Below are 26,226 nucleotides of genomic sequence, written 5' to 3'. Positions count from 1 at the left end.
AACTGGACAGGACACAGCAGTGCTACAATCTGCAGGGAGAGCGGCCAGCTGTGGTATCCCTCTTGAAAAAATTCTTACCAAGTTACAAAAAAGCAAACAACCAAAAGTTTTAACAAATAAGGTGACAGAGTCTTTGCCAATAGATATTGTACACCGCAAACAAACTTCTAATAATGGCACAGGTCTTTTTTTTTTGGTTTAGATAAGCTTGTGTTACTGTAGTTAATGCACAAACAAGACCATAGACTTGTTATTCAGCACAAAACAAGTCATCTAGAAGCTTCAATGTCCCCGGGTATCAACTGCTCCTACAAAGCTTGGATGCCGTTTTCAGCAGTCACCAAGTAAACAGTGAGTGATCCCTTTTGAGGAGTTCATCTGGAACACAACCACTGCAGTGTGCAAGGCAAATAAAGACCATGAACTGCCAGATCTGTTCACAGAAGCTTCTTGTTACTACACTGTTGAGATGTTCTGCAGGAAGCTCAGGCTTTTAGTCACAGGTGTTGCAGGGCTTCTTGTCCTTGCTCTGTGTAGGTGTCATCTTTATTTGAATTTGACCATTCACGAAAAGTATCCTGGAAATGGACGTTTTTCTGTGATGCCTGCATACGTTTCTTATCACGAGAGAAGAAACTAAACCTTCCGAGTAGGAAGGAGGAAGGAGGGAGAGGAGGGAAAAGAAAGAATACTGTTTACCATCTTGAAAATACCTCCACGCCCACCACAGCACACAGCACAACAAAACACAGAGCAAAAAAATCTGTTGGCATCCACAAAAACCAAGGCGGTGAAGCCTGATGGGAGTGCATGTCAAAATGTTATTAGAGATGAAGTCATTGCAAAATCTCAAGCAGTTTTGCTATGGAAGCTTCAGATAAGCTCTAAATGCTGTTGACTCTACAAGTGCAGTTATCAGTTTAGATGTATGTTCCTCCTCCCCCAGCCCCAAAATACAGAAGCCACAAAATAGAGGTTAGTTTCTTAGCATAAGTAAAGTGGTATCTTTAGTGTTAAATCTGTATAATTTATTATAAAGCAGAAATAGAGGATATTCTTAGTGGTGCCAGCAGAGAAATTCATAAGATAAGAAAATAAGCCTCCACACTTTTTTCCAGGTGAGCGCATTTTGTTGCATAGACTCAACTGCTGCAAATGTAAATGAATAACTGCACTCAGGTGCACAAGAGTGTGCAGGATGGAGGCTCTAAGCAAACGCACATGAGTGTGCACGTCACTTCCTGTCACACGGCTTGGGTGCTGTAAGATGATGACACACGTGAACCAACAGCCATTTAATACAACAACAAATTGCCAGCTTACAACACAGCTAAACAGTACAGTTGGAAAAAATCCTTAGTATCATTTTTGTATAGCATGGAGTAACTTGATTAAGCAAATTCAAATCTTGTAACGAGTTCAGTAGAAGAGCTGTTCGCACTGTGCTTAGGTCTGCTGAGAAATGCAAAAGTTTTGGTTCCACACACCAAAGGTTTGAATGGGCCTCACACCCTTTTGGTTTTAATACTGCACTCTCTGTGGTAAATACCGGTTTGCTTGCACAGTACCAAGAGAACTGCTGAATGCTTCTGTGTAAAGATAAACTCAGCTTTGACAGAAGGTGGGATATTCGTCAGGGCATAAACCTGACCCTCTATCCAAACTTCTCCACCCACACACCCTTCAGTCTCCTCTCAGTACCAGGATCCCAACCTTCCACACTGCCTTGTGCAGAGCAGGGAGTTCTGCCTTCAGTGTCCCCAGGCACACAGGGGGCTGCACGTGAGTGTCAGACAATGTTTAAGGCAGCTTTCATGAAGTGAAAAAACCCAACAACATCCAACTGTACACACAGCTAAGCATATTGGTAATTACTAACATTACTAACATGGTAACTTGACCTGAAGGCTGTAAAAGGTTGCACAAGGGCAATGTAAGGTAGCTAGCAGGACCTGAACTTTTGCATTTCCTGGCTTCAAGTGTGCAGACTTCATAGGGAAATCAGTCTTTCTGCACTTAATTAGTCTCTTTTGTTTTTTTTACCACCCTCATCACAGCAGCCCATAAATTCACACATGGATGGTATTTCTTTTCAGGGCCAGAGTCAATTCAGCTGAGAAGTGTCCAGTCACTGAGGCTTTCTGCTGGGCACAATCAGGCTTAGTACCTTAGTACCTCTATTTATGTAGTAAGTTTCCAATGAAACTGTTCAGTATTGTTTTTCTCCACTTTTTATCATGAAATTAAGTAAGAGAAAACAGCGTTCGTAAAATCTTGACACCAGGCAGGATTGGCCTATTTTTAATTCCTTCTGAAACAGTGAAAACTGTTCTTACGCCTAGAATTTTTTATGGAGAATGTTTCAAAAAAGCATATTTATGGAGAAGAAAGAAATGTAAATACTGTGTTGCTGCTGTAGATATAAAGACCTCCAAAGCAGCAGTTCCAATGCAAAGAGAATTTGCTTTAACAGTTACCAGCATCTCCTCCAGCAAGAGTCAAGAATAGGGCATCAGAATTGGTTACTGAGAGTGCACACTCTATTCCCAAAATACATAATTAGAGACAAAATCCACAGCACATAGATAGAAAGACATGGAAGCAACAGTCTATTATTAACACTGGAAATTAATGTAGAGATTCAACCGTTATGTTCTGTGAATCTAACTGACTCGTAACAAGTAATTAGAATGATTTGGGTTCTTTTAAAAGCATTGGTGTGAATTATCAATAAGCTGTCTTAGTAAGCTAAGTAAAATTCAGAGATTCGGGTTAAAATTGCATGTTGTTACAGTTTTCTGGTGAGTAATGATTGGCTTAGCATGGTAACAGTAAGGCAAAAGGTGAGAAAATGTCAGTACTCGAGGATGAGCACGGAGGACTATGGCAGGTGGTGCACTGACTGGTCATTCTGATGGGCACTTTGTGCTTCTGTGATCCCACAGGCAGCCGATGAGAATGCAACCAGCAGTCCATGTTAACAGGGCCATGCAGAAGGAAAACACGGTACCAAACATTAACAAAAAATAAATCCTACAAGGGACACAAGTCTTCTTATTGGCTGCAATGTGGGATCATCTGGAATCAATCCAGCTGCTACCATGGGCATTATGGCTGTAAAGATCCTGGTCAGGAAAGTACAGACACAGAAGAGGTAAGACTGGAGCAAGGGAAAGAAAAAGCATTCCATTAAAAAGAAAAGACACAAACATAATACACGGGGTTACTCTGAATTATCACACACGACGTATTACAGGGAGAGGTGGATCTGCATCACCCAAGACAGCTCTCCTCAGTGAAAACCTCTTATTTAGAAGATGAAGTCATTGAAACAGATTTAATTGCTTTTGAATTTCTAAAAGATACCACTTTTCTGTTGTGAAACATCTGGGTTGGATTTCTCAAGGTATTACCACCTCTAGCAATGCAGAGCAGAGTGCACGTTTTTCTTCCCAAGAAACAAACAGGCACACACATAATGAAATGAAGGATGAAGGTATAAGTTAAGAAATACAAAACAGGACAGTGCTGTGACTACTGGCTACTTGCACAGAAAACAGGGTTAGACAGGACCAGCACTGCACATAAAGACTCTACAAATGTTATGGCTGATAGTTTTAAGTTAAAAACCAACATCACATTTGAAATCTTAAAATAACCTCCTAAGCAAGCTACTTGGTTAAAGGGCCTGCATATCTGCTCCACAAGAACCTGCTTTGCTTCACATGCAAAAAGATGCTAACTGCAGGCAGCTAAATATTTGTCTGAAACCTTGCAACTACTCTAGCAGAAGTATTTCCTAGCTGGCCAGCAGCAAGACCACTTCTTTGTAACAGTTCAGCACTTCTACTAGGCATTGTACAATTCATGCAATTTAGAGCCTGAGAGAGCAAGCTGGCTGGGAGCTCAGTGCCCAGCCAGCCCCACACAAGCCTGCCAACAAACCTTCATCCATACCTGGAACACCCTCTGTTTTTCTAAGGATTCTCCTCAGAGGTTCTCCCTTGTGCCAAATATTTTTTTGAACTGTGGACTAATGTCAGTTAAAGATTAAGTAGAAATCAGGAAAGGCATTTCACGTGTGACCAAATGCAGCTCTCCCCAACACAGCCACTCTTAACTGCTAATTTTAAATTCAAAATGAAAACATACAAGTAAACATTGTTCTATCCTTTGCAGTAGCTAGAACGTCTGCTTTTAAGCACTGTGACACACTCAGCTGCAGCAACCAGACAGACACATCAGCTTTTGTAGACTGCAAGAATAGCAAGGGAACTTATGGCTGCTTCAGGCATTACGTCAGTGACAAACAAGCCCGTATCCTTGAAGTAAAAACAATAGGGCATTTTCTGCTCAAAACACAGGGCGCATTTCTAATCCTTGTACTCTTCCTCCTCAGTAAACCTGGTTACGTTATTTCAGCAAAACTCTGACATATAATGTGGCAGACAGATGTAGAAACAAATGAGTGCAAGATCAGAACGCAGTCAGAGCTTGCGCCAAACCTGCAGATACCGGGAACAAAAAAATACTGAGTACTCTAACTTCTGTTTTCTTTATGTGAGTGCTGCACAGAAACATCTCAGATGGCATGGGACACATCTCATTCCTTGAGATGGGAGAGAAAAAAAGGGGCACATCATACAAGCAAGAGTGAAACTTCTCTTGGGACTGCAGTATCAGTCTCAAGATGTTTTTGTACTCAGCTTTTTGTTTGGTCAGGAGGAAAAGCCTGAAACAGAAGGCAAAGCAACCCTACTTTCATTCATAAAAGTACTCTGAACACAGACAGCAGAGGCACAAGTTTTGCTCATGTCATTAAGTATGTAGACTTTGTGTGTCAGTGTGTTACCTACACAGTCACAGGTGAGGTGCAGCGTTCTGCCTGTGACAAGAAGGCCAGAAGAGTATGTGGAGGTGTAGTAATAGAACAGAGCAGATGCCACATATGGGTTCCTTGCTTTTCCCAGCAGTGAAATCTCTTGACTTTTCAAAGGTCACGGCTGCCCCTTGTCAGCCACTCTAGAACTGTCTAGGTTGTAGAAGTAACCCATCCACAAGTACGGTGTTGATGACAAACACAGGGAAGTTGGGGCAAAGAAAATAAACCCGACAGATCCCATCCAGACAGGCTGTAAGAATGAGACAAATCTGAACACAATTACCACCGTTTGGATTAGTTAAGTAGCTCAGTGGCTTTATCTTCCCTTATTTAACGTGAGAGTTAAGTGAAGAGCGAGCAGAAAGAACAGGATTGTTGCCTTTTCTGACAGGGGCCAACACAACAAGCTTTTACTTTTTATTGTGTGAGTTTTCACTTAAATATATTTAACACAGAATCTGAGCAACAGGAAGATAAGTGTCTGAAAATGTGCACTGATTGAATGATTAGTATGATGCTCAGCAGGTATTCACTGATAAACTAACTGAGGGGAAGAAATCATCAAGGTAACTTGGTGAAAACACTTCTATGCCTCCTGTCATGGCTCCCTGCATGGCTTATGTGTGCATGCAGAAGGTAGAGTCAAGGCTAACACCTGGAGAGCACGTGCTCTGACTTACAAAACCTCCTAAAAAAGCACTAAAAGAATTTAAAGGAAAGGAGAAGAATTACAACGGAGACAGATCCTGTGAGATGAAGTATTACTGCAGGTGCAGAATGAAAACTTAAGTCCCAGAGCAAGGGTTCTTCAGCAAACAAAGCAGCAGAGAGGGAAGCTGAAGACTTCTGAAAATAATCACAAGTGCCCTCCTGACTTTATGGTGTTTTGGATCAGCCCAGATCCCCCAGGAAACTCTCACAGGGCTGCTGCTGCGACAAAACAAGGTCTGGAGTTTCTGGACGTGGGGATGGAGGAGCTTTTTATGGGCAAACAAATAAAATAATCTATGCAGTTAAAAAAGTTAAGCTTCCAGTATCGTAACAACTCCAAAGGCTTAGTTTGGAAAAAAAAAACATGGAAGGAAAGAATTTTGACAGACAAATGGTTTGGCTTACACTGACTTTATAACCAAGTTGTAACTAGTACAACTGACAGTAAACTTAGCTTTTGGACAGCACCATTAAATACTTCATAAGAAGAGGGTGTGATTCTTCATAGCCAAAAAAGCTGGCACCCTCTCTCACCAGGCAGTACAGCAAACAAAAAGTTTTTGTGCTATATAAGTGCTTGTCAGAATCTAAAGGCTTAGATCAACAAGGAAACAGGCACAGCAAGGTCACGGGGAAAGCTGACTCTCCACACCCAAATGCTGAAGGTCTGCAGTTGGTTTTACTTGTGAACAATGCTTTCCACATGTCTTCCAAACACGAGCTGGGGCCCAGTGGTTTGCCTGTGACATTCCACCACCTTAGGGACTGTGCGTTAAGGAACTGGGACTTGAACTTAAACAAAGCTCCAACATTCCTTTCTGGAGAAAACACAGCCACTCAACATCTGTCCCATATACAATAGGGATGTGGCTACCTTAATTTTGAATTCCTTCAAAAACTGCCCTACCCAAAGGAAATGTTTTGCTTTTGTAGACTATCTCCAGGATCCTTAGAAAATATGCTACTTACAGTCGTTTGATTCCAGACTCAGGCTGAGTTGAGGGTTTTGACTGAATTATGGGTGTAGGTTGAGGGGGTCTAGTTTCTTCTTCTGTTTCCTCACTTGAAAGAATGAAAAGATAATTAATGTTGTCCTCTCAAGTCATGGAAGCTTTAAGTTCTAACAGTCAATCTAAAGCAGTACTATTTATGAAGAAAGGTAAAAGATCTCTTCCAAGCTTATTAAATTAAATGGGGGAAATTTCTGTCAACTAAGAAACAGCACTTAAAACTGGGCCTCTTTTCAGTACTTTCTTTCCATTGTGACAAGAAAAGCATAAGAAGACAATGAATAAAAATTCTACAATCTCAATTTTAGTCCCAGTCTTATCCTTATTTTTTTCAGCTAACATTTATTAAATCCTGTAATTCTTCCAAAACTGGGGGAGAATCTGGGAGTTGAGAAGGACACAGTTTTTCCCAGCATTGAGAAAACAGTTATAAACTAAAGTAACTAAAGCCCTTATGCTTTCAGTATCTACTTTCAGCCTTTGCCTGCTGAGAGCATTCAGGAGCACATCTGCTGTCTCCTAGAGCTGCTCTACAGCTCCTCTGTGTGTAGCATGCAATGGGAGAGGAAATCTAACTTACCTTTTGTAATATAAAAGCTCTTCTTGAAGTAAAAACACTTTAGATTTCAATTCATTCCTCTCATGAAGGACGTCTCGGAGCTCCTGCAAGGTGAATCTTGGACGATTCGGATCTTTTAAGTCCATTGCCATCTTTTCTGACTCCGAGAGGCAGTCATCATTGTTTGGCTCTGTCTAGGAAGTGTAAGACAGGCTTTGAATTCATTGTGTGAACACATTTCTGAGAAGTTGAAAGTATTTATCAGCCTATTACCCTTCTTTCTTTTTAGCACTATTAAATACACTTTCAAGAGGAACAGCAGTTTTAAGAGGAAAAAAATGTAGGAGGAATTCATGCTGAAGACTGTCAGCAGGAACAGCTCAGTGATCACTTTGTTCTTTCTTGTGCTCAGACGGACCGACGACACACACAGTGGGAACACAAAAACATGCCCTGATTGCTTCTACCAGCCTAAACACTGGGTCCAACCTGAGCCACCACACAGGAGGTAAGAAATTCCCGTGGAATGCAGACTGCTTGAAAGTCCTCTGAAAATGTATGGTCTAATTTCTGATAAACAAGTCCATTTAAGGAATTAATACTTTCAACAAATAAGGTGTATCAAACACCAGCCTTTATGTAAACACTGAAAAAATAGCATAGCAAAAATCCTGACAGTTCCTTCCAGTTTTTCCCACAAAGAGAAAGTGTCTCTGGATGTGAATATATGAAGCAGAGATTTAAGTTTCTGTCACCCTAATGCCTTTGTTTAAAAAAACAGGATTGATATTAGCACCAGGATTTACAAGTTTGAAGAAACACAGAGACAAAACAGCAGAGCAATGCTCATTTTTCCATTTGTTTGATTCCCCCCTTAATCCAAATGCATTTATTTACACAGACTGTACTAGATAAAGATAGATGCACCCTAATGAGAGTTTGAGGAGCTTACCTAAAGTATTCACTTCTTCTTCATACTTCTAGATTAGAATCTGAGTTGATGCCTCTTCTTTTGATTGTATATTTGTCCCACACAAATAATCTTTTTTTTTTTTGCTGTATTTTGCTAAAATCAAAGACTGAGCAGCCTGTGGCCAATGCAAATGTACTTGACCAAAGCCAAGAAGCAACATCCACTCCAGAGCATGCAGCTATTCTAGCTTTCTGCTTACCACTACAATTCCTGTCTAACTATCACCCTGGCAGAGAAAGTGGACAACGACTCTAATTAGAAGTGGCACCATTGCCATGGAACAGAGAGAGGTAAAGAATGCATCCTTTCTCTCCAAAGACTGAAGACACTTTCACACATTCTGGCTTTAGGCCTGTGCTCTGCAGCCCTGTTTACAAAGCTGGGTGTCCTGGCTGAATTAAAACCAATGAAGTCATCCTTGTCATTATTAATACAGTGCTTGCCCAATTCAGCAGTGACATGTTGAGTCGCTGTTGCCTTCCTGGGGTACCAGGTTACCCCATCAGCTTCTGCCTCTGCTTTCTGATGTACATTCTCTCCCATTACAAGTGAATTAAATGTTATGCTCTCAGCTGCAGTCTCTCAGGCACATACAGTGCTGCTGTGCTTCTTACATGGCTCAGTACTGGAGCTCTTATCAACACAGAGAGCCAAACAGCACCATGCCTCAGTGCTCCTCCAAATTCTTTCATATCATAAGACTCCTTATCCTACTTTGTGCTCTTCTAAAGGCAGCATTAGGAAAGGGAAACACAGCACTTTCACTTGAGAAAGACAGAAGTAGTGTAACATGCACAAAAGCCTGAAAATGGTAGGTAGTACTTCAAGAATGTGAAATAAAGCAGGGATTTCAGGCAAAGCAGGCACATTGCACTGCATGCTGGCATTCTGCCCTCAGGTACGATCTGACTGCAGAGTTCTGCTCTCCCTCTGGGACTTCTGCTACAATTCCCTTTCTACTGTAGTTCATACTGTGGTACAGAGGTACTGTGCCTCTGCTATCGCAGTGCATTGCACCTTCAGGACCCACTAGGACTTGCAGATTTGCATACATACTCAACAAGGCTTAAGCTACCTGTCAGCTGTTCATCTTTTCAAAAATCCAGACTGCTAGAAGATCAGTTTGTTTTCCTTTAGGGGAAGGGGCTGATCTGAGCAAATAAAATAAACCCAAATGTACTGACACAGCACTACCAAAACAATCTGCTTTGAGTACAAACTAACAGCTGGTACTCCAGAGATTTTGGACTCCCTTACAATGCTTTTAGTAGAATGCCATAGTAAGCAATGATTTGTTCTGCTATCTGGAGAGTTCTGCAGTCTAGTGCATGACCAAAAGATTACACTCCCTAGAAAGTGCGATGTGACACCAAGTCTCAGGGGAGAGCTGTCCTCTAATGCAGACGTCCTAGTGCTAACCTGTCCTGCCACTCTGCCTTTTGCACAACTGGTTCTGTGCATTAGGAAGGAGGGTTCTGTTCCATTGGGTTGTCATCCACTCAGGGCCTTTCCTGTGACAGCGCAGTGAGTGACGCTGACCTCTGTGCCACACCTGAATAAAACCATGCTGTCCTTGAGCCCCATCTCTGCCTCTGATTCATGTCAATCTCACTTCCCCAAACAGGAGGTGCTTGGTATGGAGACTGAGGTTCTGTAAAAGATCGCTTTTAAAAAGTTATTTAAAATGCCTCTTACCTGTATCTCCTCCCCATTTTGGCTATCCTCACCCTGCAGTTTTTCCCTCAGTTTCCCCAGCTCTGCTCGCAGGGTGCCCATCTCCTGCTCCTTGGTTTGCAGATATGCTTCCAACTCCACCTTCTGCTCAATCAGTGCCTTTCCCTGAGCCTCGACAACTGTGATGCGGTGCCGCAGGTCATGGTTAATTTTCATTAACCTGTTCTGTTGCTGCTGAAGCTGTAAGACATTGATGCAGTTTGTCAACATCCATTCAGCCATCACCCATGGTGATCAAATCCCAAACACTACATTAAAGAACAAGTAGCGGGTTCCTATTAAATTTAATCTGGAAAACTCTCCTCACTCCCCAGGCAGTTTTTTTAATATCTAATTTCCTACCACAGTTGCAGTCTAAAAATTAGACTAAAAAGTCTTTAATTGGCTTCCAGAGTAAAATCAGGTACTTTCCCCCAAGCACAGGGAATTCTCCAGCTAAAAACAAATTCATCTTTTCCAATATTTTACTTTGTAAAACCAAAGTTCAAGGACAGGGTGGTTTCCAGGATTCTGAATAATATCTTAACCCAGAGCAGAGGAGAGGAAGATAAGACAGAGAAGTTCTTACTCTTCAATTTGTAACTACTTTGCTTCGATCCCTTGGGTGAGGATGGGAAGCAAAATACATGTGAGGTGGCTGTAACACAGACGGATGTAAGTCATCAACTGATTCCCAAGGTCACAGTGGAGTTTGTGACTTGCTTAAGACTAAATGCAACTGAATCCAAATGCAGCAGGGGCCGCATGCCCGCCTGACTGCCTGATCATTTTGGACGCTCCAGTTACGCTGCACTCTTCAGTTACCAGACTGATATCTGGCACTGCTTACAAATTTGATATTATATGTGAAAGAAGGCTATAGAAACATGGGCGAGAAAGAAGGGAAACAGGAAGAGCAAGAGCCACTTACAGCCTCTACATCCTCATTTTTAAGTCCAAGTTCCCGGTCCTTTGCTCTGATTTCATCCCTCTGTTTATCTACAACTTCCTTCAGCTTCTTCATGACTTGCCGTTCTCTCTCTGACATTCCTGGTTAAAAAAAGAACAGAGAAAACAAACTAAGGACAAGTAGGAGCTGCTGAGACCAAGAACGCTAACAGGGCCATGATACTTCTAATTCCTCACTGTGATAATGGCTCACACCCACTAGGGACACTGATACGCACTGCTACTTGCTCTTCTCAAAGATCTGTGATCTCTCAAAACCAAGGTCTGGAGTGCAGGCAGCCTATGCCCTGCTTTGACACATCTCTGATCTTGGACGGATCCCCAAACCTCTGATTTATTCCCCTATTCACAGCGACACCAGACAAGATAGTAGAAACTTGGTAACAGCTGGATGGAGCTGTGCTGAAGCCGAAAAACCAGCGCCAGACAAGGACCCTCACACCAGCCAGTGCAATTGAGCACTGGTTCCTTCCCACAACTTGCTCTCGTTTCCTTGCAGTTCTTGAACCACTGCATCTACAAAAAGGTTCCTGAATCCACTCTTCTGCAGGCAGTCTCAGGGCTGAGTCTAAAAAATCAGCTGCATTTACAAACAAACACAAAACTCCTAAACTGCCATGAGGTACAGAGGGGCTGCAACAAGGCTTCAGACCAGCAGTTTTACCCCAGTAAGAGCCAGGAACAGTGAGTGCAGCTATATTCATTAGTATTTGTGTAATGCTTTGAGATCTTTAGATAGCAGGTGCTATTTAAAGGATAAAGAACCATTTTGGTGCTAACTGCTTTTCCTCCCACTATGCTCACTTTTCTCTCTAACATCTGGTGAGCATCAAAGACTTAATTGTGTGCACTGCTTACTACATAATCCTTTTTATTTCAGGAGGAGGGGAAAGGAAAGGTGGGAAGTGTTTGTGAAACATCACATTGCCTTCCATTTTCTCCAGCACTGGGGAAGCGGGGAGGGAAATCACTAAGTGCCCTGAACGTAATCATCTCTAAATGACTCCAAGTCTAATATCTGCAAGATCTTAAATGGCACACCCAGCTGGCTTCCCTAGACACATCCTATGAATTCACAGCTTCCTGTTAATTGCTGTGATCACAGCATTGTTCCAGGGAGTAAAGAAAGAAAAACATTAAGGAAAAAAAAGAGAAAAGGCAAAAAAGAACATCCTTCGTGTTTATACTTAGGAAACTGTTTACTGATGTATTTATACAACATCCATTATAGCAGACCAAAACACTGGTCAGAGGTCGTGGCACTACTACTTCCTAAAGACTCACAATAAAAATTTGCCTTCACTTTGGAAAGGGAACGGTAGGCTCCTCTGCAGCCAAGCACAGGAGGTGTACATGACTCTTGGCATCCTGCTGCTTGTCTGTATTACCATGGCCAAGTCTGAGAGAGCACCTCCTCTCCCAGCAGAGAAACAGCAGCCTGCTTGTCCAGTTTGACACATGGGTCAAGTTCGCTTGTGGCATTTTGCTAGGAGAGTGTGATCAGTCAGCATGTTCACATAAGTGCTCTGTTTGAGTTCAGGGAGGAGTAGCATTAATGGATGCTGCAAATTTATCTTTAACCCTCCTGTTTATTTTGTATTCTGCCACATGTGCCCTTTTCTATGAATGCTGCTCTGCTCTAGTTTTCAGAGCACGTGCACGTTCTGTTCAGAGACCTTAGGTGCGATGGTGCTGATCTCCCTCATAAACATCTTCATTAAGCTGAAGTGAGGCTCTGTGCACTACAATGTGACTATTAATTGGCAAGGATTGAATCTCAAAGCCTTAGCACACCTAAATCACTGGCTTCTGCTGCCTGAGCTAAGAACAATTCCTTTTACTAACTGCATGGTGAGTAAGCAGCCAATTGCTAATCCTGGGAGAGTTAGCAGCTAAGGGGAGACATGATCACAGCACCAAATCATGCTGAGATATGAAGATTGGAGCCTGGTCAAAGTTAATCTAGCTAACAAAGCATTTCACTTGAAAACCAGCCTATGTAGAGCCTATATGCACCAGATCGAATGACAAAGAGGAGAAAAAAAGCAACATGACTGCTTTCTGACACTGTCCAAATAAGTAATTTGAGACAAACCTGCTCATTAATGACATAATTTCCTAAATGGAAAGCAATTGAGTTTGATATAACAGGTCCTAACAACAAGCTCAGTTTGCTGTAAATTAATGTGACTTCACTTAAGTTGACCATTTCAGCCAGTAAATATCAGTGACCCCAGAATGTCATCTCTGGAATGGATTTGTTTGTTATTATACTTGCGTAGACACAGTAAAAATAACATGAAAAGCATGTGTGGCATTTGCTTGGCTAGCTGAATGTAAAGAGTATGGCTATATTTAAATACAAGCACATGAGCTCCAGTGAGCTAGATACCCAGTGGAAAAATAGGTGAGAAGACAAAGGGGAAGATGGTTCTTTATAACAACGTCAGCCTTCACGGCCTGTGACTCATAACTGCCTTTCTGACACGTTACATGGAGTTTGTGGGCTGACATGGAGCTACTTTTAGGACATAAACAGACTAAGCTGAAAGAGCTGCATTTGTTTCAGAAAGATAATAATTTTTATTGAAAAAGTAAAATAAAATTAAAAAAAATTAATTAATTTCACGGTTTTATAATTTAAATTTAATTCTTTGTAGTCAGCTCCTGAGTGGAAAATGGGGGTAACTTAGCAGTGTCAGACAGTTTCACCCACCAACAGTGAGCTGCAATTTAAGCCCAACCCTCCAGTGTCTGAAAAGGATATCCAGCTGTTCCTTGTGCTTTATTGGACCACATGGCTCAGCTGGGTGGTCTGGTTTTCAGGCTGGCCAGTGACTCTGCATGCTAGATGTGACACGAGCCTTCTGAGGGAGCTGCAACTTCACTGACAGTCAGAACCCAATGTGAAAGTGAAGCTGTGGCTTGAAGCAGCGTGCCAGAGTCCTGCTCATGCACAAATAGTTCAGAGAGCCATCCCTTCCCAGGCTAACTCATCTAATCACAGCCAGCTTTTGCTGCTGTCACCATTCTCAGCGGCCCACCTCAAGGCTGCTTCATCCTCAAAGCTAAACAGTCATTTTTTTCAACTCCTCAGCTTAAACTCCTAGCAAAGTATCATGAAATGGACTTCATAGCCAGCAGGCTCAAATCACATGCTATGAATTGGGAAAGCAAATAGACATCTGCTCCTTTGCCCTCACTCTTAGCAAAGAGCTGCTTGTTGAGCTGGGTAAGAGCTGAGGATGGCAATTGTTTCAGCCACTGCAGTGGAATCTACCTGCAGTTGCCAGTCAGAACCTTTTGTCTCAAAATTCATTCTGCCTCAAGAAAGAAGTTGCTCATGAATTAATCAGTTGTTTCAGCTCCTTAGGGTTCACCCGCTCCCTGGTTCATACATCTCTTCACCTACTCTAAACTGTCTGGAAGAGTCTTGAACGGGTGAAGGAATCCTAAAGGGAAATAAACCAAATAAAATCTCTCAATTTAGTCTTTTAGAATATCTCTGTATGATGAATTGATGTAATTGAGACAAATCTTGATTTTCTGCTTTACAAACAAACATCCTGAATAGATTGCCAGCTGCACTTCTTTTTGTGCACAATGGTGTGAAATAAACATTGCTGAATGGATCATTGTTTGTGTTAGCAAACATAAGGAGGGATGAAGAATTCTGTTTGCAAAACGCTACCTAAAGATAAAAAAGCAACAGACCAAAAAATGATGCTAGACTTTACTTTCAGACATACTTCCAGCCCAACAAAGCTGCTCAGGCTTCTCTCTCCCTCCTGCTCCTGCCTCCTAAGTCTCCAATGTAATCACTTGTTCAGAAATTTTCTATTTAGGTTAAAAGGAAAAAAGAAAAAAAAAAGCTACAAGCCTGCTGTGTTATGGGAAAAAAAAAAAGCCAGAAAGCCAGAATGTTTAGTCAAAATATTTTGATAAAGCATTGCTTTTATAAGAAAAGCAGGTGCTGAATTTGAAATATCAAACTTACCTTCATGCTTCTGAAATTCCTCTTCTGTGAAATTAATGTCTTTGTGAGACAAATTTGTCATCAACTGTTTGTTCTCCTCCTGCAGCTGTGCAATTTGGGTAAGAAGGTCCTGTGCTTCACCTCTCCAGACATCTTCCACCAGTTCTAATTCCTAAAGGATACACCAGGACAACACGTTGAGCATACTAAGAGTCTTTGAACGATTTACAGATCAAACCACTACAATTCTTCTATGATTCTCACAGAAAACAATCACATGAGACTACTTGAATATCTTCTATCTACTTTTCCAATGCCAGCATGAAGAACCTCAGTCTTTGTGCTGCTCCAACATGAGCCATTTATGCACATATATAATACACGGAGTCACTTCTTGCTGCAAACATTTTTGACACACGATTTACCCAAAGGGAAATTCTCCTCATTTTACTGTGAGGACCTGACGAAAGGGATTGCTGTGTTGGTCAAGACAGCCAAACGTGAGCAAGAGCTGCCTTCCACATCTCAGGAAGCAGCTGCAAAGGCTGTTATAAATGCCCCAGAAACATCACAGCGTGGGCAATGGGGGGTCAGTGCTAGGCACACCCTTTTGGAAGGAGTAACATCTCTCAGTTAAATTTTTGTTACGAGCACAAGTGTAAAACCAGCACGTGACACTGTGCAGCAAACCCAGAGCTGCCAATCCAAATGATAAACAAGGCAAAACTGTGCTGCTTCTTACAGAACTTGTTCTATATGAAAGGCTGCAGTGGCATCTCTGTTAGTGGCAGCAAGACTGGCCAAAACAACAGCTCCCATTTGTCAGAACGCTGTGTGTCAACAGCAGCTGTCACCAATCCCAGCAAAGGTCAAATTAGGACAAAAAGTATAAATGCTTAAGAAGAAACTGTTCCATTTAGAGCTTGTTCAAAACATATCTGCCATAAGCAATGCTTCTGCAGTGAGGGACATTCTCTGCTCCACTTCATGTATGTGCTGCAAACAAAAAAACCTGCACGCAAATCACTGGAGCCAGCTGAGTCACTCGCTGGCTTTTGCATTCATCCAGCACGTCCCTCTCCTACCTAACAACAAAACACTCACAACAACCCTGCCAAGCACAGCTCCAGGCTAAAATAAGCTCTGCTGGGAGATTAAAGGACAGCTTTCTGCTTTGAAAGTATGCTTCAATAATGGGAAATCATATTCCTATTGACTTCCAGGTCCAAATACTATGTTATTCCAGCATTTATTGTGGCATTGCTGTCATTTTACAATATCTCCTTGCATGCTGTTTTGCAGAAAACACAACATGACAAATAATATGATAAACAACAGATTGTCTATCATGATTGATAGACTTCATTACGGATATTTCATAAATCACTGCTAATTTTACTCGAAACTCTTTATCTTGAGAAATACAAATCTGCAATGAAACTTACTATTGCCAAATGCCTAGACTATTTACAATGATGCTGCATATAACTCTGCAGCTAGAACAACGTGGTGACCTAGTTTGAAAAATGAAACAGCAGATTTCAGTTACAAGCATACTGATTTAAAACAAAACAAAAAAACCCCACCAGACTCTCTGAACTTCCACAGTTTGTATGTGGCTGCACTGTAAAGGCTATACTAAGGATTAACTCAGCAAACTTTCTTATTTATTGCTATTGAAGAGCCCAGTGAATTGGAGCAGAAATGAGCTTCTGAGCCCTCATTAGCAGAAGTATCAGACAGAGAAGGCAGGAGGTTGATGGACCAGCGGGTGCCAGTCAGCTTAGGAAACTGCAGGCATGCTCAGCCAGGTTTGGAGGCAAAATGCATTCCCACGTGAAAGCTGAGTGCTAAAGGACCACTAAAAACATGTCTGGATTGGCTTTTGGATGCTTCTTGTGCACAAACATTTCTCAGTCTCTGGCCTTTTCTACTTACCAGTATCTGAGACATAAGAGTCTTCTTATGGTGGGAATAAACTGGATGTGACACTACTGGTCTGCAGTGATGCAGTGTGCTGGTAATCAACGTGATTTAAAAAACAAACATATCTGTATGCATTGCATATTTTGTTTTCCTTGTTCAATGAGTTCCCAGCAAAGTTCCATTTGGACTGTCTGAACACACCCAGAGGCATCTCATGACTACTACAGACGCTGGCAGAGCAGAGATGTGAGTTGGCAGGGATCAGAAGACATCTGGCAAGGGCAGCCTTTGGCAGCTGACAGTTTCAGGAAACTTTTTAACACATACATGGACTTCAGAAGCCTCTGTGCAGGCTGTCAACTTGTGCAAGGATACTGGGTGCGTTGCTACCTGGCCCAGTTCTGTATTCATTTCACCAGGCAGCACTTTTAATACCTGAGATAATGTCAGCCTGCTGGCTGACAATGCAGGGGTCTCAGAAGTATGTGGGGACATCTGACTACATAGACAGCACTGGACCAGCATAACAGCCCACCCACTCACCTCCACATGCCATGTGCAAGAAGGGCAAAAGCATGGCTGTATGCTGTGAGTGTCTATTCTCTAGACCAGTAGACTTTATACCCTGGAGTCTTACCAGGGCTTTAGGCAGTACAGATCCTCTACCAGTCCTTTCAGAGACCCTATTCCTACAATTCCTTCTGCAAAATAATGCAAGTATTACCTTGGATTTTTCATGAGCTAAGCAAAAGTTCCCCAGAGGACTATTTGAAAAGACATAAACTGAGCCCAACTCTTGAAACTTGAGGTCTCTCCTCCAGAAATCCTATTTCCTCCCTATTCCTCCCCGTATGAGCAGGAATGGAATGAGGCAGCAGTGACTGAGCACGGTCAGTTGCTGGAAGAACCAATTCTTTTGCTCTGTTATCTGAACGATGTAAAGATCGGATCTGCCACCTCCACCGCAGTGAGCCGAGCAGCTCGTGATGTCCCGGGACAGAAACAGGATAGGGGGAACGTCCTCGGTGGGAGCGGGCTACGGAGCGCAGTCTGGGTGAGCGCTCCTCCCGCTCCGCAGCTCCGACACCGACCTGAGATCGCACCGAACAGCCGCGAAAGCGCCAGGAAGCCTGGGTTCAACATCACCCCCAGCTCTACGCAAGAAAGGGGGACTACCGCAGCGACCCGGAGGGAAGCAGCGCTGCCTCCTCGTCCCGGAGCGGGGAAAAGCGAGGGGACGGAAATGCGGCGAGCAGGGAAGGGGTGGAGAAAAGGAGGGAGGAAGGAAACTTCCAGGAGGGAAGGAAGAAAACAAACAACAAACAGCCGCACGGCGGCACGGCCATCCCTCGCGCCGTCCCCCCACCTTCTGGTGCTTGCGCTCCTTCTCGATGCGGTCCATCCTCTCCAGGCGGAGCCGATCGAGCTCCAGGCGCAGCTCCTCCATCTCGGGGTTGATGTGGTTGCGGCTCACCAACACCTCCAGGATCTCCAGCACCCGCACCACCTTGGGCATCAGGCGGGCGATGGCCTCGCAGCCGTGCTGGTCGATCACCCGCTCAAACTCCTGCCCCACGGCCGAGGCGATGTCGTACACGTCCATCACCGTCAGCTCCGCCGCGTTCTTCTCCAGGGCGGTGGGCAGCCCTCCACCGCCGCCGCCGTCCATGGCTCTCCCGACCCCGCGGCGCCCTCATAGGCGGCGGCGGAGCGCCCGGCTTCCCTCGGCGAGCCGCTCTCCGGGCCGGGCCTCGCGATACGGCGCTGCGCTGCCCGGCGGGGCCGCGGCTCCGCGCGACTCGGCCAACTCGCGGGGCGGGGGTTTCAACTTGACCGGGCGGCGGGAAGGGAGCGGCGGCAGGAAAGGAGGGCGCGGCCGCCCCGCTTCGCCTCCCGCCCTCGCTACGCCGCTCGGGGCCAATAGCACGCACCGGGCGGGCCGGAGGAGGTGCCGCGCATGCGCGCTACCGCCGGGCGCTTTGTGCCGCCGTGCCGTGCTGCGCCCGGGGAGGGATGCTCGGCTCCAGGTCTCGCTATAGCGGGATGCGGTTTGGTGTTTAAGATTTTCAAGATTTTTACCTTCGGGGGTGAATGTGCACTTTTGGATGTTTTTAGTGTGCTTAGAGGTGCTCTGGGTGGATTTTTTATGTGCCCTGAGTGATTGTAGGTTCTAATTCCACATCTTGCTGTGCGTGCTGCAGGAATAACTCACCTCGTCGGTGAGCTGAGAGCTGGGGCTGTGCAGCCTGGAGAGGAGAAGGCTCCGGAGTGAGCTGAACGGCCCTTCGGTATCTGAAAGGGCTGTAATAAAGGAGATGGAGATGGGACAAAGAGAAACGGTTTCAAACCAAGAGGGGAGGATTTAAACTGGGTATAAGGAAGAAGTTTTTACGCTGAGGGCATTGAGGCACTGCACAGGGTGCACAGAGAGGTGGTGGTGCCCCATCCCTGCAGACAGCCACGGTCAGGGGATGGGGCTGTGAGCACTGATGGAGTTGTGGGTGTCCCTGTGCACTGCGAGCAGTGGGAGCAGACTGCCTTTCAGGTCCCCTTTCAACTCAAATGATTCTATTCTAATTGTTTTCTATCCTAGTGCCAGCAGGCACTCATCTGCATTAATCTGGGTCATAAGCGTCCAGACATCTGAGCTTGATATTCAACTGCCTAACTTATAACAACAGTGCTGTCCTATGATGTCTGCTTGTTGTTCATGAAGCTTCTTGCCAAAGGAACACCACAGATACTGCCCAAAGTTGCAGAGCATGGGGATGAGTCACAACACAGTCATCCATTCCTGGCCACCGCCACTTAAGAAAGCACGAAAAGAGGCAGCAGAAATGAGCACGGTATTTGGAGAGCGCTCTGTGGTACCTCTGGGGAGCAGACAGGCTGCAAAGTGAGAACTGTGTCAGAGGTACAGGCGGTGTTCATACCACCATCAGGATACAGCAGCAAATAATTTCCCCCCATTATGTATGAATGCTACTGGCAAGACTGAAATCACTTGGAGACCAATGGAAACCCAAGGCAGTGGCTCAGGCCGTGGAGGCAGTGGGCTCAGTCCACGATGAAGGTTTGCTGTGGCTGTGGGCGTAACAGCCACGTCAGCACTGCAGCTCCCACCCTGCGGGGCGAAGGTTCTTTACCCACACCAATCGAGTACTCGGATTACAGCTGTCGTACAGCTGAGGGCAAGAAGCACAACGCCTGAGCAGCACCACGCGCACAGCCCGCCCAGCAGACAACGACTCTTCAGACGTGCGCAGCCCGTGCTGCGCAGTTGCCAGGCAACGCCTCCTCCGCTGCTCATCCAATGCCGCTCCGCCCTCAGCTCTTCTCCATTTTGATAGGCCCGCGCTCCCCTCCTCGCGCTGATTGGCTTCTCGCCGCAACTTGCTCCTCGCTCATTGGTTGCTCTCGAGCACAGGCTCCGCCTCCTACTTCGCCCCTCTCTCTCCTCAGGGTTCGGGCCGTCCCTTCCTCATTAGTCCTTTGACGGCCACCGTAGCGCAGGGCCGTACGTGGCAGTGGAACCGCGCCGGCCTATGAGCGGCGGCCCCGTGCCCCGGAAGGGGCGTGGCGAGAGCCGGAAGTCCCCCTCCCCTTTTCCTGCTGCCCGCCGCTCGGTGCCCCTGGGCTCCGCCATGTCGCCGGTGCGGGCGGTGCTGGCGCTGCTGGCCGCACTGGCGGCCCCGGCCGCCGCCTACTTCGTCAGCATCGATGCGCACGCGGAGGAGTGCTTCCTGGAGCGGGTGCCGTCCGGCACGAAGATGGGGCTCATCTTTGAGGTGGCTGAGGGGGGCTTCCTGGACATCGACGTAGAGGTGAGGCGGGACCGCCTGACCTTGGGCCTCGTGCTGAGTGGGGGCCCAGCCCTGGGACCGGGCCCTGCGCGCCGGGAGCGGTGCGGAAAGGCGAAGCGGTGCGTGGAGGCCCGGGCGGCGGCGGGGCCTGGGGGGGGTGGGCCGTGTTTGGCCGCCCCCGGCTCTGGGGCCGTGGGATCGCTGTGAGCTCCATCTCCTTGGGGTGCTGGGGCGGCTGGTGCTCCCGCGGGAGGAGAGCCCTTCTGCTGCTGCTGGAGCCTCTCTCCGGGTTTATGGGGCGTCCTGCTCCGTGCGGTCTTGGCATAGTGCAGCGTTTGTTGGCGGGAAGAATTAAGTGGTTTGTTGCTCGTTCTGGGTGCGTTCTTCCTCCACTTATGAACGCTGACTTTATCGAGACTGATTGCCGGCTTTAATCAGGTTGATTGCCAGCTCAGGTTGTGGGTGAGTGCTTTTCTTCAGTAAAGCGTTGAGTCGATACGAGAATAACAAATTAGCATTCTTTTCATCTTAGCGAGGAGCAGGTAGTTTGGTGATAGTTTCAACATGAGAGCTGTTGGTGAAATCAGATGTAATTGTTGAAAGCTACACAGTTCTGATACAGGAAATAAAAGCAGGAGGCTGCCAGCTTCCATTTGCATGTCAGTAATGGAAGCTTAGCGGCTGGGTTTGGTGTCCTGGAAGATGTAAGGTCACCGTGACTCTTATGGCTTAGCACTGTGCCCTGCTTCTGTCTGAGCTGGCAGCTGCGGCACTGCACAACTGTGCATCGTTGTACTGTGAGAGTGTCCTTTATTTCCTTTTGTTCCCCTCCACACAACAGAGATAAGGTTTCCCTTGCAGTTGTGAATTTGGGGAACAAGCCAGGCTTGTACGCAGCTTATGTCTCTTGTTATGGAGTGCTTCTTATCTTGAGGACAGGCGGTCAATAAGCAAAGCTTTTATATGGCTTTCTTTACAGAGAGGGCGCTCTAAAGATTCCTGTGCAGGAAAACACAGAACTGCTTTTTGAGTTGTGGCGAGGAAAATAGAAATATCACCAAATCAGTCAGATTAAAGGTGCTGTGGGTAAATCTGACTGGATGACTTCAAAATATGCGCCCAACTGGTATTGATGCATTTTAAAACGCTGTATTTTGAATAAAATGAATGATATTTTGTTTTCATTGTCCAGATTACAGGGCCTGATAATAAAGGAATTTATAAAGGCGATCGAGAGTCCAGTGGAAAATACACATTTGCTGCCCACATGGATGGAACTTACAAGTTTTGTTTTAGTAACAGAATGTCCACCATGACTCCCAAGATAGTGATGTTCACAATTGATATTGGGGAAGCTCCAAAGGGGCAAGATATGGAGACAGAAGGTGAGAAAGAGTCCTAAGAAGAAGGCTCTCTTTCGGGAGCTTTTACCTACGTGCATGACTTGTGAATGTGACTAGGATTCTCAGAATTCCTGTTTCTTCAGGCGGTCTAGTTGGCTGTTCTCTTGCACAGCTAAAATGGATATGGATGTTTTTAGACCTCGTGGCACAACTTAATGCAAAATCACCAGGGCATCACTTGGCCGTCTGCAGAAACGAGTGCTTTCATCTTTTAGTCTTTTCATCGGTTTCTTTCTCTGATTTCTAGTTTGCTCAGCAGTATGTAGATTGCCATATGCATTAGTTGAGCTCTTTGGTAAATGTGCTAATGAAACAATATTTTCTCGTGGCCATGTAAGTTACTGTTTTATCTGCAGCCTTTTGTCCTGTACTTGTGTTCATCTCTTACACTTTTCTCTAGGTGGTGGAGATACCTGGGATGGTATGTGTACTGCTTTTTGAAAGCTCATTAGCATCTTGTCTTTTGCATATGTTTATTCACTAACAGCTAACGTTTGCTTTTTCTCTGTAACGTTTGTTTGTAGCATGAGAATGTCTTTAATAAACTACATCAAAGGTCTGATTCTGAGCAATGCTGAGCACTGCAAGCTTCCATCGAGAGGTTGAAATACTTAGCAGCTCTTGGGATCAGGTCCTCAAACTGGCCTTGACACTTTGTCTTCAGGTCATTATTTGTGGCTAACAGAAGGCTTGATTAGATGTTTTAGGTGGAATTGAACTAAAACAATGGGCATCCAGGAGCATTAAACTATATTTACTTACTAAAGTGAATGTTGGATAATTGAGGGCTTTTGGAAGCAACAAATTCCACCTAGGATATGAATTAGCAAACATGTTACAAGAGGAGAAAACTGGAAAGTTGCCATTTGCTGTAAATTAAGTGTTTGGGTAACAAGTTGTAAAGTTTTCTTTAGAAATCACTAACTGAAGCTAGAAAGAAAGTTGTTTTTGTTGGTTTTTTTTTTTAATTTTAGTGAGTAAATAACTGTGTGAATTGAGTGCTTGGTTGTTACCTCTTGGTGAAATTTAACAAATTCTTAACTTGATTTTTTTTTTTAAAATCTCAGTTAAATCTCCTTATTGAATGTGAAAAGACATCGTAAGCATCAATCTAAGGAATACTAATAGAGCTTTAAATTTTAAGATAAACACTTTTCCCTGTGTTTTTTTTTTTTTAAATGAGCTTAAACAATACCTGAGGCTAATTTCTTCTCCAATAAACTGTACGTATGGCAGTGACCAGCTGTGAAATAAGGGATTTATGTTAGCAAAGTGAGTGTAGTTTTGACATCTACTTAAACTCCAGTTAGGACTTGTATGAGTGTTATTCTCTGGCCATCTTTTTGTCTGTTACCCAAATGTGTATATTTTTAATAGGTTTGCTTTCAGAGCGTGAATTTATAAAGAAATAATATTAGGTGGCTTCAAAATCCAATATATCCCTTCAAGAGATGTTTGCCTGGAGTGTGTCTGTGGAATGATTGCTCAAACTTCTCTTGGTGCTAGAAAACTCTGAAAATTACTTGCATAATTCATAACTTTTGTTAGTGGGCAGTTCTTTGAGCATGAAGGTATTTAAAGGATCCTGTGGTTGACAAATCACTAAATCTTGGATCTCTGTTCCTTCCATGTGCTGAATTGTCTCAAGCTAATTTGCTGTTATCGTTAGTTCATTTTCTTACTCTTCTGCTTTCATGACATACCAGAACCTGAGGCCAGTTCCTGCCATGTGCTGTTCCCCTTTGGCATTGTTTGTGCTGAACGCTGTGCTACAGCTAAGCAGGGAGGCACAAGATGTGATACGTTGCTTCAGACAGTCATCTCGTTTTGCCAGCATCATGATCTTAAGCTGAATTCTCAGTTGTTCTCTTTTTGCAAACTTAACAATTAGAAAAAAAGCTGTTACGTTAAGATAATTTGCTTGGAGGATATTGGAACGTACTTGCAAAGTGGATAACAGTGTGGTAATGATCTCATGTATTGTTACGTTCTGTTTTTCTGGAGTCGTGTGCCCATCTTGGATAGAAGTGGTCTGCACTGACTAAATTGGCTGTCAGCTGTCATCTAGTTGGATGTGGTGAGAGGTGTTTTCCCACTCAGTAAATGCCAGTGACGTGCTATGAAAAGTGGCAACGAGACAACAAAACTATTTTGCTGTAAGGACAGAAAATTTTGATTGTCCAGACTGCATTTTTCAGAACTCCCTCTGTGATGGGAAGTTGATTACAACTGTTCATATGCTTAACAAAATGGTTTTTTGTGTAAATAACTTTCTGATGCTTTTGAAATTATTCTGCAGCTCATCAGAACAAGCTAGAAGAGATGATTAACGAGTTAGCAGTGGCCATGACAGCTGTAAAGCATGAACAGGAGTACATGGAAGTTCGTGAGAGAATACATAGAGCAAGTAGGTGTCTTTTGACTTGAATGCCTTTTTTTTTTTTTTTTTTTTTTTTTTTAAGATTTATTTCTAAGTCTATAGAACTATTTCAATTACTAAAAAGAATTCAGAACAAATCCTGAAACTCCTCCCAGTGGGGAGGAGTTTGGTCAGACCCAGTATGATCAACACTTGCAGTCTCTGCATTTTTCTTGTCTCTCATGTAATGAAGATTGTTATGCAAAATACAGAAAAAGCACAGCAGGACGTTGCAGTGTGTGTCCAGAGGTGAGATGAACATCTGTTTGCACAGCTTGCTTCAGGCTGTGCAGGTTCTCAGTTCAGTGCCTGGAAGCCTTGTACAGCTGTGATACAAATACCAGTGATGTCACTGTAAGGCTTCTATGCAATTCTTTGGATCCTGTGACAAAATATCTCATGATGGAGATATAAGTTTGTTTTAAATTCTTTGTTCCTTTTTTTTTTCTCCTCAACAGTTAATGACAACACAAACAGCAGAGTGGTCCTTTGGTCATTCTTTGAAGCTCTTGTACTAGTTGCCATGACACTGGGACAAATCTACTATCTGAAGAGGTTTTTTGAAGTCCGAAGAGTTGTTTAAGAGTACTGTACCTGGTCCTGGATTTCAGTTCACTGTCTACCAAACATCCTGGTCACAAAAAAAAAGTCACTAAGTTTCGAAACCCTCTTTACTGAACTGTAAAACTTATTTGCTTACGTTCCTTCCTAGTTAAAAATGAATTGTTTTTATATATCTTCTGTAGCAAAAGCTATGCTGAAATCTCATCACTTAATTGGCCTGTTCTTTTTTTCTTTTCACTTAAACCTGCCTAGTCTGTATGCTAAGCAAGATCCAAGCAAGCTGCAAATGCTGTAATTCAACTGTAGTAACAAGCAATGTCTATGTCTTTTCTAACGTTCTGTTTCCATAAGTACTTGCAGTTCTATCTAGGGAAGCGGTACAAGGCCCTGATGTGACTGTTGCATTTCTCACATCATGAACCCTGCAGGAAGTGTTACGAAATTGAAGGAATCCCTTCTTCACTTCTGCAAACTGCCAAGGAGGAGCGATTGGAACTTTGATAATGAGTAGATCTGACAACTTCTGATCTAGTATACGTACCTGATTAAAATTTAAAAGGAAGTGTTCAGTAACTCTCCTAATTGCACCAACTTATCCATGGAGGTTTTTAACGAAATAACCAGTATCAAAATAGATCCTCTACCAAATGTTCATCACACGGTTTTTAGTCTCTTTCAGGTTTTAAATCGGAGCCCATTGTGTGCAGTGTCTTAGCAAACAATAGTTAACCCTTTGGTTTGTGCAGCTCCAAAGCTGAGGCTGTTGCTGCTCCTGCAGAGTGCAGCGGTGTTCAGGACATCTGGATTCCTGATGCCAAAGGGTTAACAGTTCTGGGGTTTATTGCAATGCTATGCAGCCCTTGTATTTAAGTTAAGTGGCAGTCTCTGCCGTTTTCTGGTCACAGTTAGCATAATGCTAAGTACTGGTGTGTTTTCTTTTTCAGGCACGTGTAGATTTGTTTTTGTATAAAGTTACTTTCCTTGGTATCTGATGATTGGTTTAAAAATTAAAGGTGCGTCTGGTGTGGGTGCTGAGCCAGGATTCTGTTGTGACTGATGTACATTAGTTGTAATCATTTTTGGGGTGGGGTGGGACCTTTTCCAGGGGGGAGCCTCTACAAGTTACACACAGCAGTTTTGTACAATTAATTTAAAATTTGTTACAGGTTTTCATGTTCCAGGTAAAGATTTTGCAACCTTGGGCAAACACTGGCAGCAGTTCCTTAGCAAGGTGGTGTTACACCTTATGGCAACTGTTGTGTGCCAATATTTTTGTGTAAAAAAAAAAAAAACACTTAAATTGAATTATAAGATGTAC

At 44.0% G+C, this 26,226-nt stretch overlaps 2 protein-coding genes across 4 annotated transcripts; one reads left to right on the top strand and one right to left on the bottom strand.

Moving 5' to 3' along the window:
• Positions 1-497: 497 nt before the first annotated feature.
• Positions 498-18,388, bottom strand: RILPL1 (Rab interacting lysosomal protein like 1; the record flags this gene model as incomplete). Its single annotated transcript, XM_079543758.1, has 7 exons — positions 498-642; positions 6,563-6,655; positions 7,184-7,356; positions 9,831-10,049; positions 10,780-10,898; positions 14,815-14,965; positions 18,086-18,388. The coding sequence occupies 7 exons, from the start codon at positions 18,386-18,388 to the stop codon at positions 498-500; spliced, it is 1,203 nt and encodes a 400-aa protein (XP_079399884.1).
• A 1,975-nt stretch (positions 18,389-20,363) lies between these two features.
• TMED2 (transmembrane p24 trafficking protein 2) lies at positions 20,364-24,927 on the top strand (the record flags this gene model as incomplete). 3 transcript variants are annotated; one of them, XM_079543827.1, is made up of 5 exons in its annotated part: positions 20,364-20,543; positions 21,715-21,907; positions 22,326-22,346; positions 24,225-24,332; positions 24,803-24,927. In XM_079543827.1, 5 exons carry the CDS (start codon positions 20,364-20,366, stop codon positions 24,925-24,927), a joined length of 627 nt encoding a protein of 208 aa, XP_079399953.1. The 3 variants fall into 3 exon arrangements, with proteins under 3 accessions (XP_079399953.1, XP_079399955.1, XP_079399954.1); XM_079543829.1 differs by lacking the exon at positions 22,326-22,346 and having other exon boundaries at positions 20,364-20,537; XM_079543828.1 differs by lacking the exon at positions 22,326-22,346.
• Between the last annotated feature and the right edge of the window lie 1,299 nt (positions 24,928-26,226).

Source organism: Tetrao urogallus, assembly GCF_951394365.1.
Source record: "Tetrao urogallus genome assembly, chromosome: 17".
Classification (NCBI taxonomy): Eukaryota; Metazoa; Chordata; class Aves; order Galliformes; family Phasianidae; genus Tetrao; species Tetrao urogallus.
This window is presented reverse-complemented; position numbering and strand designations above follow the sequence as displayed.